Source organism: Mustelus asterias, chromosome 2 (assembly GCF_964213995.1).
Source record: "Mustelus asterias chromosome 2, sMusAst1.hap1.1, whole genome shotgun sequence".
Taxonomy (NCBI): Eukaryota; Metazoa; Chordata; class Chondrichthyes; order Carcharhiniformes; family Triakidae; genus Mustelus; species Mustelus asterias.
Window position 1 is genome coordinate 55,340,582 of NC_135802.1, and position 17,846 is coordinate 55,358,427.

A 17,846-nucleotide genomic window follows, 5' to 3' on the forward strand; every position below is an offset into this window, starting at 1 on the left:
GATGGGAACCTGTGCAAAGAGACATGAGAGAGAGAAACAAAGCTAGAAATGAAAGACAGAAAAGTAGAAAGCTAAAGGAGAAGGCGGGGAAACAAAGACTAGCAGCAAATAGGGCTATAGTACTAAAAACCATATGTAAAAATGTTAAAAAAAACAAATCTAAAAAAAACTGTAATGAACGCAGGGGCAATCATAATAAGGTAGATGAATTAACAGTGCAAATTGGTATACACAGGTATGATATGATTGTGATGACAGAGACATGGCTGCAAGGTGATCATGGCTGGGAATTGAATATCCAAGGGTATTCAATATTTAGGAAGGACAGGAAAAAAGGCAAAGAAGGTGGGTGGCATTGTTAGTAAAGGATGAAATCAATGCAATAGTGAGAGAGGATATTGGCTCAGAACATCTAGATGTAGAATAAGTCTGGGTGGAACTAAGAAGCAACGGGGGGGGGGGGAGCGCAAACATTAGTGGGAGCTGTCTTTGGGCTTCAAACAGCAGTGGTAAGGTAGGTGATGGCATTAAACCATCTGATTGGCTATCAACTCTCGAACACTGGACTTCCTGAGGTAGGGAGGAAGGAATTAATGTTGCTCCCAGTGTTGTATTGCTGTGGGATCTGGATCATGGCTAGATCCCCTCTGACATTTTATTTGGGAAGGGGTGGGGACTACAGCACCCCATAACATTCAGCCCTATGTAACTATTTCTGGAGACTCTATTCTGTTTTGTTGCCTTTCCAACCCAACATCTATGCTTTCTGTGAAACTTAGGGAAAGTATTTAGCAAGCGAAGGGTTATAAAATGAAAATTCAATAAGAACCTGGAATTAAAAGTCTAATGATGACCATGAAACCATTGTTGATTGTCATTAGAACTTACCTGGTTCACTAATGTCCTTTAGGGAAGGAAATTGCCGTCCTGACCTGATCTGGCCTACATATGACTTCACAGCCACAGCAATGTGATTGACAGGTGCCCCCTGAAATGGACTACCAAGCCACTCAGTCCCAGGGTAATTAGGAAAGGGCAATAAATGGTGGCCTAGTCAGTGACGCCCACATCCTGTATCTTAATTAAAGAGTTTTTTTTTAAATGAAGGGGGCAGTTCAATCGTCTGTAATGTGTGTATTTCTATGACCGCATTAATGTAATTTCAATGTTGTCCTCAAATATATTAGTTCATTTAACCTTTAATAAACAGGACTGTGTGTTGAGTTCATTTCTGGCAAATGGGTACGTGACTGCAGCCTTTGTCTATATACTAAAAAAAAAATTCCTCACAATTGGCACCATGACAGAAAGTGGGTTATTGCGTACTGCAGGTTTATTAATGCTGCCTGTTTTGCAGTTGCTTTTTGGTTACTTCATTTTGTTTTGAAATAAAATGATCGGCTCAAAGTGAAATTGCTCTTGGGATTTACCCAAGGGCCATCATTGAGGGCCTCAGTGGCTCAAAATTGGTCTTTCTTTCCTTCTGTTGGGTGACCTTCTTGTGCTAGCGACTCACCTCAATTATTTAGATGAGACCTGAGGACCGAACACAATTGATCCACTCGGTTTGAACATGCTGTTTGTGCAGCATTGAGTCTGAGCCCAAGAACAAGTAAGAGTTTTAACAACACCAGGTTAAAGTCCAACAGGTTTATTTGGTAGCAAATGCCATTAGCTTTCGGAGCGCTGCTCCTTCGTCAGATGGAGTGGATATCTGCTCTCAAACAGGGCATACAGAGACACAAAATCAAATTGCAAAACCACCCCAAGAACAAGTCCAGATGAAGTTTTAGCCTGAGAAATTTACCCACAAAGGAAGCCTGTCTTATCGCTTGAACTCAGCTCAATCACAATAACAAAGTCAAACAGCCTGTCAAACTCCTGCCTAGGCTGCAACAAACTGCTTGGAGGGCTACTAATGTTGACCAGACCGTGCCCTAAACAAAATCCAAAGGCCGGGATTTTCCGGCCCTGCTGTGGTGGGACCCGCCACGGGGGATGCGGCAGGCCAGCTAAAAGCCCACTGACTTTCAGCAGTTCCTGGTGGTGGGCCGGGCTGCAAAATCCTGGCAAATATCCTTTTGAGAGCATGGGACAAGAACAGTTAAAGTAATGGCGAATTTAAAGGAAAACTTACCACAGACGCTCTCTCCAAGCTAGACCCATCATTCTGTGTTGCAAATATAATGGAGGCGATCAAGAAAAATGACGATATCACAGCAGTGTATGTAAAGTCCTGTAGAAAAAAAATGCAGAGAATTTCAATTCCCCAGTCAATGTTTTATCAGACAGATGCTGCAACACAAACATTTTTCAAAAGGTCATGAAAAAAGGCTGTTTGGCACATTATAGCTTTTGCATCAAGTACTTCTGTTCTCCTTTCAGATAATCTCATAACATTAATTATGTTCCTTTTAAAATATTATTACATTGCTGGTAGATCATTGCAAATACTTGTACGTAAATAATTATTTCCTACAAGCTGTTTTAAATTTGCTTTTCATGAATTTTATTGATTGATTTTGTGTTTTTAATGCATTTTCAAGAACATTCTGGATTGGCTTTATCCCTATAACATGCTGATAACCCCTTTAATCCTTTCTTTCCCAATGGCAAAGATTAGGCTGGTCTACTGCTAGCTCACTGCTCATTCAATTTACATTTTGAATACACCTAGTTTTCTTCAGTGTGGCTTTTCTGAACATGAAATAACATCCTAATAACAGATCCAAATTATTCACCGATTTCCAAGACTTTCCAATTGTTAACCCATTTAAAATATGTAAAAGGCCTGGTTTTAGGTAGCTGCAGGGAATGCATGAAAAATATCTTAATCTATTTATCAGGTCATGTGTCTTTGAGGCTTCCGTTGTGTGTGAGTCATCCGTCCCCAAAACTGGCTATGGCTGCACCCATTTGATGTTGTTTACCAATCTATTTCTTTTAAAATCAAAGAAATTGCACTGTGCTTTTCACATCTTAGAGTTCTTTACAGCAAATTACACTTTTGAAGTGTAGTTACTTGATATGTACATGAGTGTGGCAGTAACAAATGAAATTAAATGTTAATTAGTTTTGGTGGTGTTAGCTGTGGGATAAATGTTAGCCAGGACACTGGTGAACTCACCTGTTCTCCATCCTATAACGTCACAGGATTGTTTTGCTACCCGAACATGAATTTGGTTTACTGCCTCACCAGAAGGCTGACATCTCCAATAATGCAGCCCTATCTCAGTACTACATGAAGTGCCACCCCAGATTGTGGGTCTTGGCCCCACAGCCTTCTGACTCAGAATAGAAGTGCAACTACCGTACTGAGTTAAACTAACAATTAATGTCAACACAGTATTACTGAATCTAAGAATACACGAGACCAATCAGACTTTATGTGCCTGTGTCAGTTATCAGAAAGAGGTGTCCATATTTATCCACTGCCCTCTTAAAACTGTGCGCATTCTGCTGCCACCAGCATTTCTGTTAAGACTTTCCATGTCCTACAGATTTGTATAAAATCAAAATCCCAACTTGTTTCCGGTAAAGACTTTTGGCAACTGGTAACCATCCAGGACAAAGCAGCCGCTTAATTGGCACCACATCTACAAACATTCAATCCCTCCACCACCGACGCTCCGTAGCAGCAGTGTGTACTATCTACAAGATGCACTGCAGCAATTCACCAAAGATCCTTAGACAGCACCTTCCAAACCCATGAACACTTCCATCTAGAAGGACCAGGACAGCAGATAAATGGGAACACCATCACCTGAAAGTTCTCTCCAAGTCACTCACTGTCCTGACTTGGAAATATATCGTCGTTCCTTCGCAGTCACTAGATCAAAATCCTGGAATTCCCTCCCTAAAGGCATTGTGGGTCAACCCACAGAACATGGACTGCAGCGATTCAAGAAGGCAGCTCACCAGCACCTTCTCAAGGGCAACTAGGGATGGACAATAAATGCTGGTCAGCTGGCGACACCCATGAACCACGAATGAATAAAAAAAAACGAACTTACTGACCAATGGAAACTTATGGTTTTGAACACTTCCATCAGACCGTCCTTTGACATACTTTGTTCTAATCAAATTTGCCTCGGTTTCTGTAGGCTACCTTCATAACAAGCATGAGAGGAAAATACACACAACTACTAGTTTTCAATGCACACAGGAGTGTTTGTCACGAAGTGGCAGACTGCACAGAGCTGCTCTGTTTTAACTAGTTCGACATGTACGTTAACCTCGGCGGCCGGGGAAATAGGAACTTAGAATCTCAGAACATGCTGGCGACTGAAGGAAAATCCTTCAAATTTGGCTTTCATAACTGCAAGCACTTTGGAAGCTTCAGAGGAGTTAATCCAGAATACCACAACATTGTAACAGAATGGCAGCTATTTCCACTTTTTGCTTTTCTATCAAAATCAACAAAGACAGTCTAATGGAACTGGACTTCTGCAATATCACTGCACCGGACAGTATAAAATGCAAACGGATAATCAGAACAAAACCAGCAGCCCAGATGCATTCAAAAAGACAGGTTTCACATGTTGTGTTTGAAACACAGCACTTGACCGCCCTAACGAATGAATAGACTAAAAGGTTGGTACTGCCAGATATTCCTGCTTTATCAGACAAACAGTATCAAGTATTGAAATAGCAAAAATTGGAGGAAATATAAGTTTAATAAAATTGGTTACTGCTTAATTAGTGGCATGCATATGCTCAAAAAGAGGAAGGAAAATGACTGTGGGTGCGTGGCAAGGGGGGGGGGGGGGGGGGGGGGAGAGAACAATAATTAAAATACCGGGTACACTCCCCCAGGAATTCTTTTTTTTCAAATGACTGTTTCAAAACACAGATTTTAGTTTCTGATATCAGACTGTGAACATTTTGAAAGTTCCTCTTTGCTGAGGCCGCACGCAACACATGTATTACTCGAGCAGGTGCTCATTCCAACGCAGCTTTACGAGACAAAGAACCTCACAAACCACGGCCATCTAAGTTTCAGCTTTCCGATAGCTCCCCTGCCAGGGCCAAAAACATACCCCAGCTGTAATTCCAAAGCAAATTTACCCACGGTTCATTGACAGGGTAAAGAAAACAGCAACTCCCGAAATAACAATGCCAGCTTGCCTTTATGTACCATCTTCGATGCAATACGCTATCCCAAGGTGCTTCACAGCTTATCAAAAAGAATCTAACGCCGAGTACACAGGGAAATAATAGGATAGGTGACTAAAAGCTTGTAGGGGTCACAGGTTTTGAGGCATATCTTGAAGCAGGAGGGAGAAGTAGAAAGCATGGAGAGAGCTCCATGGGAGGAATTCCAGAGCCTAGGTTGAAGTCACAAGCCAGGATCCTCCCCCCTCCCCATCCAGCCAGGTTTCCCAGCGACGAAGGCAGCTTGCCATCAGCCACCAGTAGGATCTTCCAGTCCTGCTAATGTCAATGGCCATTTGCATTGCTCGCCAACAGAGGTTGCTTTCAGCGGGACCAGAAAATCCCACTGGTGGGCAGGCCTGGAGAATCCCACCCACAGCTGCTTGCACGGTAGCACAGTGGTTAGCACTGCTGCTTCACAGCTCCAGGGACCTGGGTTCGATTTCCGGCTTGAATCCCTGCCTGTGTGGAGTTTGCACATTCTCCTCGTGTCTGCGTGGTTTCCTCCCACAGTCCAAAGATGTGCGGGTTAGGTTGATTGGCCATGCTAAAAATTGCTCTTAGTGTCCTGAGATCTGTAGGTTAGAGGGATTAGTGGGTAAATATGTAGGGATATGGGGGTAGGGCCTGGGTGGGATTGTGGTCGGTGCAGACTCGATGGGCCGAATGGCCTCTTTCTGTACTTTAGGGTTTCTATGTCTTTCTATGTAATTGGGATGTAAAGAGAACAAAACTGGAGGAGCACAGAGACCTCAGAGGCTTTCAATGTGGGGGAGGTTATAAGATGAGGTGAGAACTGAGCCAATGGCAGGATTTGAAAATTAGATGAGAATTTTAAAATTGGGAAGTTGCTGGACTGGAAATCAATGAAGATCAGCAGGCACAGGATAATTGGTGAAGGAGGCTTATTGTGAGTTAGGGTACAAGCAGGAGAGATTTGGATGAGTTTAAGCTTATGCAGTTTGGAGGGTGGGAGGCAAGCCTGGAAAGCAATGGAATTGTCAAGTCTAGAAGTAACAAAGCTGCAGATAACAAAGCAGCAGACAAGCTGGAAATAGGCAATGTCCCAGATGGAAGTCAATTAGATGGAGAAAATTTCTGCTTGTCCAGTTCTGGATGCTGGACAAGTACCGGGACAAATAAGAGACAATGGAGGGTCTGGGGGAGGTGGTGGCGAGCTAGAGCCAGGTATCATTTCAAGTGGGTTGGATCTCATGTTTAAATATCAGGGGTGAACCTGCCTCAGCTTTGCTGGCTGCCCCAAAGCAATTTAACAGTCATCTCCAAGAGCTGCCAAGCAATTAAATGGCCAGCAGCTCTCTGGTTCTGCGGTGCCATCTACACCGGTGGCCACTGCTGGGACTGCTGCCAGTCAAAGAACAAAGAAAATTACAGCACAGAAACAGGCCCTACGGCCCTCAAAGCCTGCACCGACCATGCTGCCCGACTTAACTAAAACCCCCTACACTTCCGGGGACCATATCCCTCCATTCCCATCCTATTCATGTATTTGTCAAGACACCCCTTAAAACTCACTATCATATCTGCTTCCAAAACCTCCCCTGGCAGCAAGTTCCAGGCACCCACCACCCTCTGTGTAAAAAATCTGCCTCATACATCTCCTTTAAACCTGTGCCCCCTAACAATTGACTCTTCCACCCTGGGAAAAAGCTTCTGACTATCCACTCTTTCCATGCCTCTCATAATCTTGCAGACTTCTATCAGGTCGCCCCTCAACCTCCATCATTCCAGTGAGAACAAACCAAGTTTCTCCAACCTCTCCTCATAGCTAATGCCCTCCATACCAGGCAACATCCTGGTAAATCTTTTCTGTACTCTCTCCAAAGCCTCCACATCCTTCTGGTAGTGTGGTGACAAGAATTGAACACTATATTCCAAGTGCAGTCTAACTAAAGTTCTATAAAGCTGCAACATGACTTGCCAATTTTTAAACTCAATGCCCCGGCCGATGAAGGCAAGCATGCTGTATGCCTTCTTGACTACTTTCTCCACCTGCATTGCCACTTTCAGTGACCTGTGTACCTGTACACCCAGATCCCTCTGCCTATCAATACTCTTAAGGGTTCTGCCATTTGCTGTATAATTTCCTATTTGTATTAGATTTTCCAAAATGCATTACCTCACATTTGTCCGGATTAAATTCTATCTGCCATCTCTCCGCCCAAGTCTCCAACCGATCTATATCCTACTGTATCCTCGGATGGTCCTCATCGCTACCTGCAAATCCACCAACCTTTGTGTCGTCCACAAACTTACTAATCAAATCAGTTACATTTTCCTCCAAATCATTTACATATATCACAAACAGAAAAGGTCCCAGCACTGATCCCTGAGGAACGCCACTTGTCACAGCCCTCCATTCAGAAACGTACCCTTCCACTGCTACCCTCTGTCTTCTTTGACCGAGCCAGTTTTGTATCCGCCTTGCCAGCTCACCTCTGATCCCATGCGACTTCACCTTCTGCACCAATCTGCCATGAGGGACCTTGTCAAAGGCCTTATTGAAGTCCATGTAGATAACATCCACTGCCCTACCCTCATCAATCATCTTTGTCACTTCCTCGAAAAACCCGATCAAGTTCGTGAGATACGACTTCCCCTTCACAAAACCATGTTGCCTCTCGCTAATATGTCCACTTATTTCCAAGTGGGAATAATTCCTGTCTCAAAGAATCTTCTCCAATAATTTCCCTACCACTGATGTCAGGCTCACCGGCCTGTAATTACCTGGATTATCTTTGCTACCACTCTTAAACAAAGGAAGAACATTGACTATTCTCCAATCCTCTGGAACCTCCCCTTAGCCAGTGAGGATACAAAGATTTCTCTCAAGGTCCCAGCAATTTCCTCCCTTGCCTCTCTCAGTATTCTGTGGTATATCCCATCAGGCCCTGGGGACTTGTCTACCTTAATCTTTTTCAAGAACTCCGATACCTTTTCCTTTTTGATCTCAACATGACTCAAACTATCTACACACTCTTTCCCAGATTCATCACCCACCAAGTCCTTCTCTTTGGTGAATACTGATGCAAAGTACTCATTTAATACCTTGCCCATTTCCTCTGGCTCCACGCTTAGATTCCCTCCCTTGTCCTTGAGTGGGCCAACCCTCTCCCTGGCTACCCTCTTGCTCTTTATAAATGGATAAAAAGCCTTGGGATTTTCCTTAATCCTGCTGGCCGATGCTTTTTCATGACTCCTTTTAGCCCTCTTTACTTAAGTTTCTTTCTACTTTCCTTGTATTCCACACTTGCTTCGTGTGTTCACAGTCTCCTAGCTTTGACAAATGCTTCCTTTTTCTCTTTGACTGGGCTCACAATATCTCTCGTTATCCAAGGTTCCCAAAACTTGCCATATTTATCCTTCATCCTTACAGGAATGTGCCGGTCCTGAATCCCTATCAATTTACACTTGAAAGCCTCCCACATGCCAGATGTTGATTTGCCCTCAAACATCTGCCCCCAGTCTACAGTCTTCAGTTCCTGTCTAATATTGTTATAATTAGCCTTCCCCCAATTTAGCACCTTAACTTGAGCATTATACTTATCTTTATCCATCAGCACCTTAAAGCTTACTGAATTATGGTCACTGTTCCCGAACTGCTCCCCTACTGAAACATCGACCACCTGGCTGAGCTCATCCCCCAAGTCCTGAAGGTGGTGTGCTGCAATGAAGCACAGACCTGAACAAGTCTGGGATCTTGCCAAAGCCAGGTGGGTAGGCTCTGGCAAGGTAGGGTATGGTCCAACGCCGGCATCTCCACTTCAAGGTAGGGTATGGACAGGGCAGTGGGGAGGGGGAACATGGGGTATGAAGTTTTCTTTTGGGGGGGGGGGGGGGGTGTTGGTGGGTCCTCCAATGGGAGCAAGATGTCTATACAAGTGACACTTCCCTCTTTACCAGTCAAAAGCCCGCCCCATAAAATCTGCCAGGCTGGATACTTGGCGTTGACCTCTCACTGCCATGGGTGAAATACCAGCGGCAGTGCCAGGAGGCCCTTAAATGGCAAGTTAAGGGCTTCAATTAGTCCATGGGTGGGTAGGCCTCTGGATGCCTCCCGTGCAACAAGTAAATTAGCATGGCAGCCAATTTTACGGCCCTACCTCACCTGCCAATCTGCCCCGCGAGGGGGAATAGGAGACGCCAAAAAATCCAGTCATAATTTATTTTCTTAAACTGGCCACATTACTAATGTCCATAACATTTACAGAGTCAGTTTGAGTAAGTCTGTGAGCCCATCCCTAGTTGTAAACTTTAATCCAGCAGCGCGCACAAGGATTCAGTGAACTGCTACATGAGGTTAGTGTTTCTGCGCTGCATATTTATTTACTCCAAATTCCATTCTGCAGCTCCTCCTGAGAAAGTATGATACTAATCAACTGAGCCGCTTCACACCACACTCTTAATCCATCAGAGCTACTTCAGGTGAGCTAAAAATTCACATAGATGCAATCTTTTTCAATTCAGTTTTAACAACGCATGACCATTAACCAGCAGAAATAGCACAATCTGCTGTAAATTAGCACTGATTGGAATGTTATGGTGGTTCTAAAGAATATTTTTATAAACAGAATTCTATCAGCTATTTTGTTCTGCTCAGGAATTTTGAGACAGCAATGCTCTCAGTTGAATAGCAGCCAGTATTTCACAACTGTAGGGAGGGAGGATAAGAAACAGAAAGGGCACTTTGACAAGGTCACGATGAAGAGGATCAGGTGGTCATCACAAGCTTGCAGCAACTGTCTAAGTCAAATCTGGAGATTCCTTGCGCAAATTCCATTGCAGTTGCTCTATGCGGAAAACACAAGTTCGGAATCTTTGCCTAGATTTTGCATTAAAAGGTGTGGCAGCATTGTGTTTATGTTACTGGACTGATAATGGAGGCCCTTGACTAACAAACTGGAGAGCATGGACCCAAATTGCACCACGGCAGTTTGTGAATTTGAATTCACTGATGCAATTGGGGCATCTTTTGCTGTCACTAATCAGGTGAACCTGTCCCATATGAAATAAATGCATTAAATAGTGCCACACCACCATTTGGACACAACTTAGGACAACAATTTATGAAGTTGAGAAAAGACATTGTGTGGTATAATTCAGAAGAATTACAACAAATTGTACTTTTTCCAGGAACAAAAACAGAAAATGGTGCAAATATTCAACAGATCGTGGAGAGAGAGAGAGAGAGAGAGAGAGAGGCAGGGCTAATGTGCTGAATCTTTCAATCAACCTGAAGTCCCAATGGCAGAGCAGACCCTGTGGTGGTATTATGCAGGCAGCGGCCAATTCAGGTGGCTGGCAGTTCCGCAGCTTCAGCAATGCTACTGTTAGTGGTGGTGGGCTTTCTTTGCTGCGGAGGGCTCCACTCTGGGCCATGGGGTGTCCATCAAGGAGGTCCCCCCACCCTGCTAATCCCTTCTCCCACCATGTTGCCAGCCTTTTCACTTCCAACTGGATGCCAATGGGCCAGGAAAATTCAGCGCAACATTTCAAGTTGGAGAAACGCTGATTTGTTTTCTCTCTTCACACATTTTAAGGTTTGGGTTTATTTCAAATTTCCAGCGCCTGCAGTATTTTGCTTCTTTATTAAATGTTTTTCTGGTTGTTGGTCAGATCCCTCGGTGACCCAAGTGTGGCAAGGGTGTATTTAATCCACCAGGCAAACGGCAACAATTCCAAGCCACACAGGATTCCAGCCAATTAAACGGAGCCGAGTACTTGTAGGAAAAACTCCCTGGCTGATACTGAATCAAATCCAAAACTGAAGTGGCATTGCCAGGCAGGTTTACCAGCAGACATGCTAGAACTCTGGCAGGCTGAAAATCGATTAAAAATTGTCCAAGTGCAGCTGGACAGGTCAGGAGGTTCATGTCTTAAGAGTGCACTGGGTACTCCTGATCATGCTCAAGTCTTCAGTCCAGCACATGGAACTAGAGTTGTATCCATTGCAGAGGAGGAAAGCTGACACGATCAGCCTCCCAAGGAGGCAAGCAACCTGCAGGCTTATCAGAACAGAATGGAAATTACATGTTGAAATGGCCATGGGAAATTCACTTTACCAGCTAAAGAAAGGGCGGCACAGTGGCTAGCAATGCTGCCTCACAGCGCCATGGACCCGGGTTCAATTCCGGCCTTGGGTGACTGTCTGTGTGGAGTTCGCACGTTTTCCTCCGGGTGCTCCGATTTCATCCCTCAGTCCAACGATGTGCAGGTTAGTTGGGCTGGCCATGCTAAATTGCCCCTTAGTGTCCCCTGATGTGTAGGATAGATGGATTAGCCGTTGGAAATGTGTGGGTTTACGTGGATAGGGCCTGGGTAAGGTGCTTTGTCGGAGGGTTGGTGCAGATTCAATGGGCCGAATGGACTCTCCTGCACTGTAGGGATTCTATGGTTTAAAAAAAAATGACTTGGGAGAGAGAATATGGGAAAAATGTTAAACAAAGACGCAGTTTTGTAAGAATTAAAATGTTAGCTCCCGATGCTATATTCAAAATTCTGGACAGGACCGATTAAAAACCGTTGACCATCTGAACTTAAGTCAGTTGAAATTTAGAGCAAAAGGATTTAAATTTACTTTCAATTTCCTTTTTCAGTAAAACAGTCATTAACTGGTGACTGTCAGCAGATGTTCCCGAATTACAAGGAGGGTATTGTTACTATCCCAGCACAGACAGTTAGTGTTTGAAGGGAGATTCGAACACCCTGTTACTGACTGAAAGAATGCCATGGAATTTCTCACTTTAAAAGAAAACAAACTTTAATGCACAATAATAAAATAAATACTAAATTAACACAACATAACTGTCATTACTTCCCCTAAATTTTACAGGATCTTGACGGTTCGTTCACTTCTCCTGGGACCAAACTAAGCTTTGCCATGGTTCTCTGTAATTAACATTGATTTCTCCTCAGTGATCTATTTATTCTCATGAGGTATGAGATATCTTGGGGATTCTTCCACTAGCATTTGGCGAAGCGATCCCTCAATATCTCACAAATGTGGACGCCCCGGCTCAAGCATGGGCCTTACTCAATCCTGCTTAGTGTTTTTAAAACAGAAACACTCCTGGTTCCTAATAATTCTCTGCTATGGTTCCACAACTCCCTTACGGGTCCTGGCAGATTCGATTTCTATTTTCTCCCAAGTTGCAACCAGGCAGACTGCCACCAAAATTCCAATTGCTGCTTCCACTACGAGAGCTGCTGTAAAATTTCCTCCGGTTCCAAGCTAGGCAAGTCTTTCAGCCTCTTTTCCCCCTCACAAACTCTGTTTTCAAAGTGAGCTCAGACCTGCCTTTTGCATAATGAAAAATAAAATTAGTATTTTCTCTGATTAAGGCGCTGATCTAGCTAACATTTAACTCTTTTGCTCCATTGACTCTCAAGTGAGCTGCAAACAACACAAGACTAAAGCTGCAATTGTATCTAACTGATATCCCTGGGTTTATAGAAAAGCCTGTAATTTGATTGCAAAATGGCATCCCCTATCCTCTTCTCCTTGGCAACCTTAATCTTGTCTTCAAGGGCAAATGTTAATTAGATATTTCTGACCAAAGGGGCAGATTTCAGCACAACTATTTATAAGCTTGATACTTGTAACATGTGTGTGTTTCAAGAGACTTACGACCTCTGATTGTTTCACACGATATTCAGTGACAAGGCAATTGGATGGCGCATAGTCCACCATATTGAAAAGGCACAACAGCACTGACCCACTATTGAAAAAATGTGGACGCCCTCAAAACGAAGACAGATCGCCGGGAGCACACCAAGACTGGAAGATGGACCTCCTGCGAGCCAAGATGGATCTCCAGGAACATTCTGAGGCTGGAAGGTGGATCCCCTCCAGGGTACCGAATCTGAAAGGTCCAGCTGCCATTGCCCCCAACCTACCGCTGTGGTGGTCCAGGGTTGAGGGCTGCCTCCATTCTGAACTCCAGAGGCAGTCCCAACATCATTCAGGTGAGTCCCACATCGCCGGCATCACAAAGAATCTAGCATGGTTGGGGGGAGGGGTGGAGGGGGTGGTCAGGCCTTCATCTGTATCCCATTAACGGGATGCAAATTATTTTTAGACCTCCTATAATATATTGCTCCACCCCCCCCCCCTTCTTTCATTTGAGTTTCTGGACCAGTCGACACACTGTGTAGGTATGAGCAAATTTTAAGACTACACTCTTATGTGCTGGTGGTTACAGTCCTTCCTCCCTGCCAGCTGCTATGGTTCCTTTCAAGCGCGCAAAGTTTTTGTTACAAGAGGAAACATACACTTTCCTGTATCTACAGGAAGGTGGATATCCTGTTAAAACCCAACTATAAACTGAAATTGTCCCTTAGTGTCACAGCTTCTTGGCAAAATGGATAATCACAGACATTTCTGAAGAGTTCACTTGCTCTTTTAGAGCAGAATTAGTGATTAGTGTGATCCAGGCACAAGCACAAAAACTGACAGAGAAAAAGAAGAGAAACTGATTTGTTGTCAAACAAATTAAAAGATTTTTTGACACGTCACAGTCAGGACAGATGACTAAAGACATCTTAAATGTGGGTAATGAGAAAGGGGTGCCCTTACATGAAAGGATTTCACAGTAATCATCCCCTTTAACAGCAAACATTTTCCTGGATTTATTTTTCTAAAACCTGAAAGCAACTCATAATGACTGCCCCGTTTAACTCAACCATTTATTTTCAAAAGGAGCAAACCCATCATCTAGATGACAGCAGACTATGCTCTCACTCTTTGCATCTGGAAGCAAATGTTCAAAAAGTGAGCGGATGAGGAGAAAAAGGTTCCTTTACGAATGCTATGATGTGGAGATGCCGGCGTTGGACTGGGGTGGGCGCAGTAAGAATGTTCACAACACCAGGTTAAAGTCCAACAGGTTTATTTGGAATCACGAGCTTTCGGAAAGCTGCTCCTTCATCAGGTCAGTGATGAAGGAGCAGCGCTTCAAAAGCTCATGATTCCAAATAAACCTATTGGAATTTACCTGATGAAGGAGCAGCGCTCCGAAAGCTCGTGATTCCAAATAAACCTATCGGACTTTAACCTGGTGTTGTGAGACTTCTTGCTTTACGAATGCTGTCTTATACATTGGTGTAATCTCAAACAGCTGTTACATACTTACGATCGGCATCCTCAACACATTACAGTGAAATTCCAGATAGTATTTAACAATGTTTAACGTTTAACATGCTCTCTATTAACCTAAATTTGAAACATGACGCTGGCTTAGCTTTTAACGCCAAATTTAAACACCAGAAAAATTAACTACTGGCCAGAACTAAACATTCAGTTCATTTCATACACTTTGAGTAAAAGTGATATTCTACTTTCCGACAATTTTATTTTGGTTGCAAATTCCTGTCACATTCCTCGAGAGACTGATAAGTGTTTTCTTTGCTTCATTTTAACATGCAGATTGAAATTATTTTTTGCTAAATAAATAACATTTTTTCCTGCCGATATTTGTAGGTGACGTAGTAACATAAACAAGGTAATGCAGAATCCTCCAGCGGCACCAAGACTTTCTTTGTATCACAGCTACGTCCACTGCCAGAAATCACAGACGCAGTTTGTTGCGGTAAGTGTTCTGCTACTCTGAATGCAGACGGGAAGTATTTTAAAATCAGCTGCCTCTTGATATCACAGAACAGCTTCTGGTGGAAGTACCCCAAAGTGTAAAGGTGCCTTTAATTTAGCATGCTAGGAATGAATGAGAACTGAGATTAGAAGAATTCCCTTCCCATTTCCGATCAATGTCTGGCTATGTGGAAATGATTTTCAGTTAAATTAATTAATACCAGATTAATTCTAAAATCATAGTAGAATGGCTATAGTACAGAAGGAGGCCATTTGGGCTGTGATATTTGTGCTGTAAGATGACATAAATCCACCTTTTTATGGACATAAGTACAATATGGGGAATATGGACAAAACTGGCTGAAATACGGACAAACTTAAAATTCTGTGTTTCAATACACATGGACTTAAAATGGCTGCAAATGAGACATTGACAGACAGAGATACACAGCCTTATCAAATCCATCTGGGAGTTGCTTGAGTTGACAAAGAACAATGAGTCACGGGCTAAACTAGTCTGCTAGTTATGCAAAAATGGACCCTGTTAGACCTGGCTCAAAACCAAAGAACAACATTACCCATAACAACATTTATGGACAGTACACATTATAGACTCAAAGTTGTCTGCGAAATCCAACAGGTTTGGGCCCAGGCTGTGTCTTGCAAAACCATCTCGATGGGAAAACGATCAACACCTCCTGAGGATCATCAAAAACCATTTTGCACCTCATTGGCTCCAAGCACTCTCGTCAAAATTCAACAAGTACTTACCAGCAAAGATCCAGGATACAAGAAGCTGCATTTTCGGACACAACCCCAGACTGAAGGCCTGGGTTGCACAACAAAGATTTTTATACCTACTCGACCACGCAACCAAGGTGTATGTTCCTTGAAGGCAAGACAGCCCTGACCTTTTCTTAAAGATAGTACTGCCTCTTTAACCCCAGGAGTGGTGAGTATAATCTACGGTCCCCAGAAATCCTCAATTTCAACAGCGTTCAACACCTCCTGAGGCCTATCCAAACCATTTCACACCCTATCAGCTCCAAGCACTCCCATCAATTCGACCGACCGTTGGGAGAAGACCACCAGAATTTCAAAGGCTTCATCTTGTAAAATTGAATTAAGACAGAGGACGCTCGACTTTTCGGGAGTTCAGTTCATTTTTTTCACGACTACAGCCAAGGACTCTTCTCCGGCCTACTGCAACCAAGAACAGCTGGCAACAAGGTCTGAAGACTGGACAACGCGGAAGAACCACCAAAGAAAGAAATTCAACAACTACTTACCAGCAAAGATCCAAGACACAAGAAACCGTCGCATCTGCGAACACAACCCTAGACTGAGGCCTAGGTTGTGCAGCAAAGACTTTTTTACCTACCTGACCACGCGACCAAGGCGCGTCTCTTAAAAGCAAGATGGCCCTGACTTTTTCTTAAAGGCAGTACTGCCCCTTTGACCACAGGAGTGGAGAGTATAATTAACAGTCCCCAGAAATCCCCAATTAGCTAAGTGTTGAGGAAGGGTGGTTGAAAATTGTGTAAAGTTGTGTAAACCTAAAAATATCCATTGTGTCGTTATAGTCTCTTCCTTCCATAGCATAGTAACTGGTTATGTGTGCATGTTGATAGGTCTGGTTAATTTCATTCCTTCCTAAATAAAATTTGGCCTTTTGTGTCACCCAATCATCTCTCTCTTTTCATTCTGGTGAATCACGGAGTCTAGAACCTATAGTGCCAGTTCTCTGCAAGAACAATTCACCATGTGCTACTCCCTTGCCATTTCCCTGTAACCCTGCAAATCAGATAATCATCCATTTCACTTTTGAAAGCCCTGATTCAATCAGTCTCAACATCCTAACTGATCCCTGTGTAAAAAGGTTTTTACTCATGTCACTGTTGCTCAATCTGTCAATCATCTTAAAACAGTGTCCTCTGGTTCTCAATCCTTCCACCAATAGGAATTGTTTTCTCCTATTCTGTCCAGATCCCTCAGGATTTTGAATACCTCTAATAAATCTCCCCTCAAGCTTCTCTTCTCCAAGGAGAACAGTTGCAACTTCTCCAATCTCTTCATGTAACTGAAGCCCCATCCCGAGAATCATTTTTGCAAATCTTTTTCGCACCCTCTCTAATGCTTTCACACATTCCTTAAGTGCGGTGCTCAGAACTGAATGTTTTATCCAGATTTATGATAACTTCTTTGCTTTTGCACTTGATGCTCCTATTTATAAAGTCCAGGATCTTTTTAACCATGCTCTCAACCCATCCTGTCACCTCCAATGATTTGTGCATGCACTCCCAGGTTCACTGCTCTTTATTTTCTATTGCCTTTCTTCATTCTTCTTACCAAAATGAATCAGTTTTTTAAAGTTTATTTATTAGTGTCAAAAGTAGGCTTACATTAACAAAACTGCAACACTACATTCTGCACTCTCTCGTTTCCTTCTCTATGAACGGTATGCTTTGTCTATATAGCGCGCAAGAAACAATACTTTTAACTGTATGTTAATACACGTGACAATAATAAAACAAATCAAACCAAACACTGCAATGAGGTTACTGTGAAAATCCCCTAGTCGCCACACTCCAGCGCCTGTTCGGGTCCTCTGAGGGAGAATTTAGCATGGCCAATGCACCTAACCTGCATGTCTTTCGGACTGTGGGAGGTAACCAGAGCACCCGGAGGAAATCCATGCAGACACGGGGAGAACTGTCTGTGTGCAGACTCCACACAGACAGTAACCCAAGCCAGGAATCGAATCCAGGTCCCGCTGTGAGGCAGCAATGCTAACCACCGTGCCACCATGCTGCCCTGGGTCCCTAGCACTGAGGCAGCAATGCTAACCACTGTGCCACCATGCTGCCCTGGGTCCCTAGCACTGTGAGGCAGCAATGCTAACCACTGTGCCACCATGCTGCCCTGGGTCCCTGGCGCGGTGAGGCAGCAATGCTAACCACTGTGCCGCCCTTCATCACTTCATATTCCTCAAATTAAATTTAATTTGCCACTTATCCACCCATTCCATCAACCTGGTTATGTCTGAAATTTAACACTATTCTCTTCACAGTTCACAATACTTCCA

General features: G+C 43.5%; 1 protein-coding gene across 1 annotated transcript in view; it reads right to left on the reverse strand.

Moving 5' to 3' along the window:
• cmtm6 (CKLF-like MARVEL transmembrane domain containing 6) overlaps positions 1-17,846 on the reverse strand; it is an 86,404-nt gene that overhangs the window by 2,755 nt on the left and 65,803 nt on the right. The window contains exon 4 of the mRNA XM_078235507.1: positions 2,138-2,236. Coding sequence (XP_078091633.1) covers positions 2,138-2,236 — 99 coding nt within the window. The remainder of the gene's footprint in view (positions 1-2,137; positions 2,237-17,846) is intronic.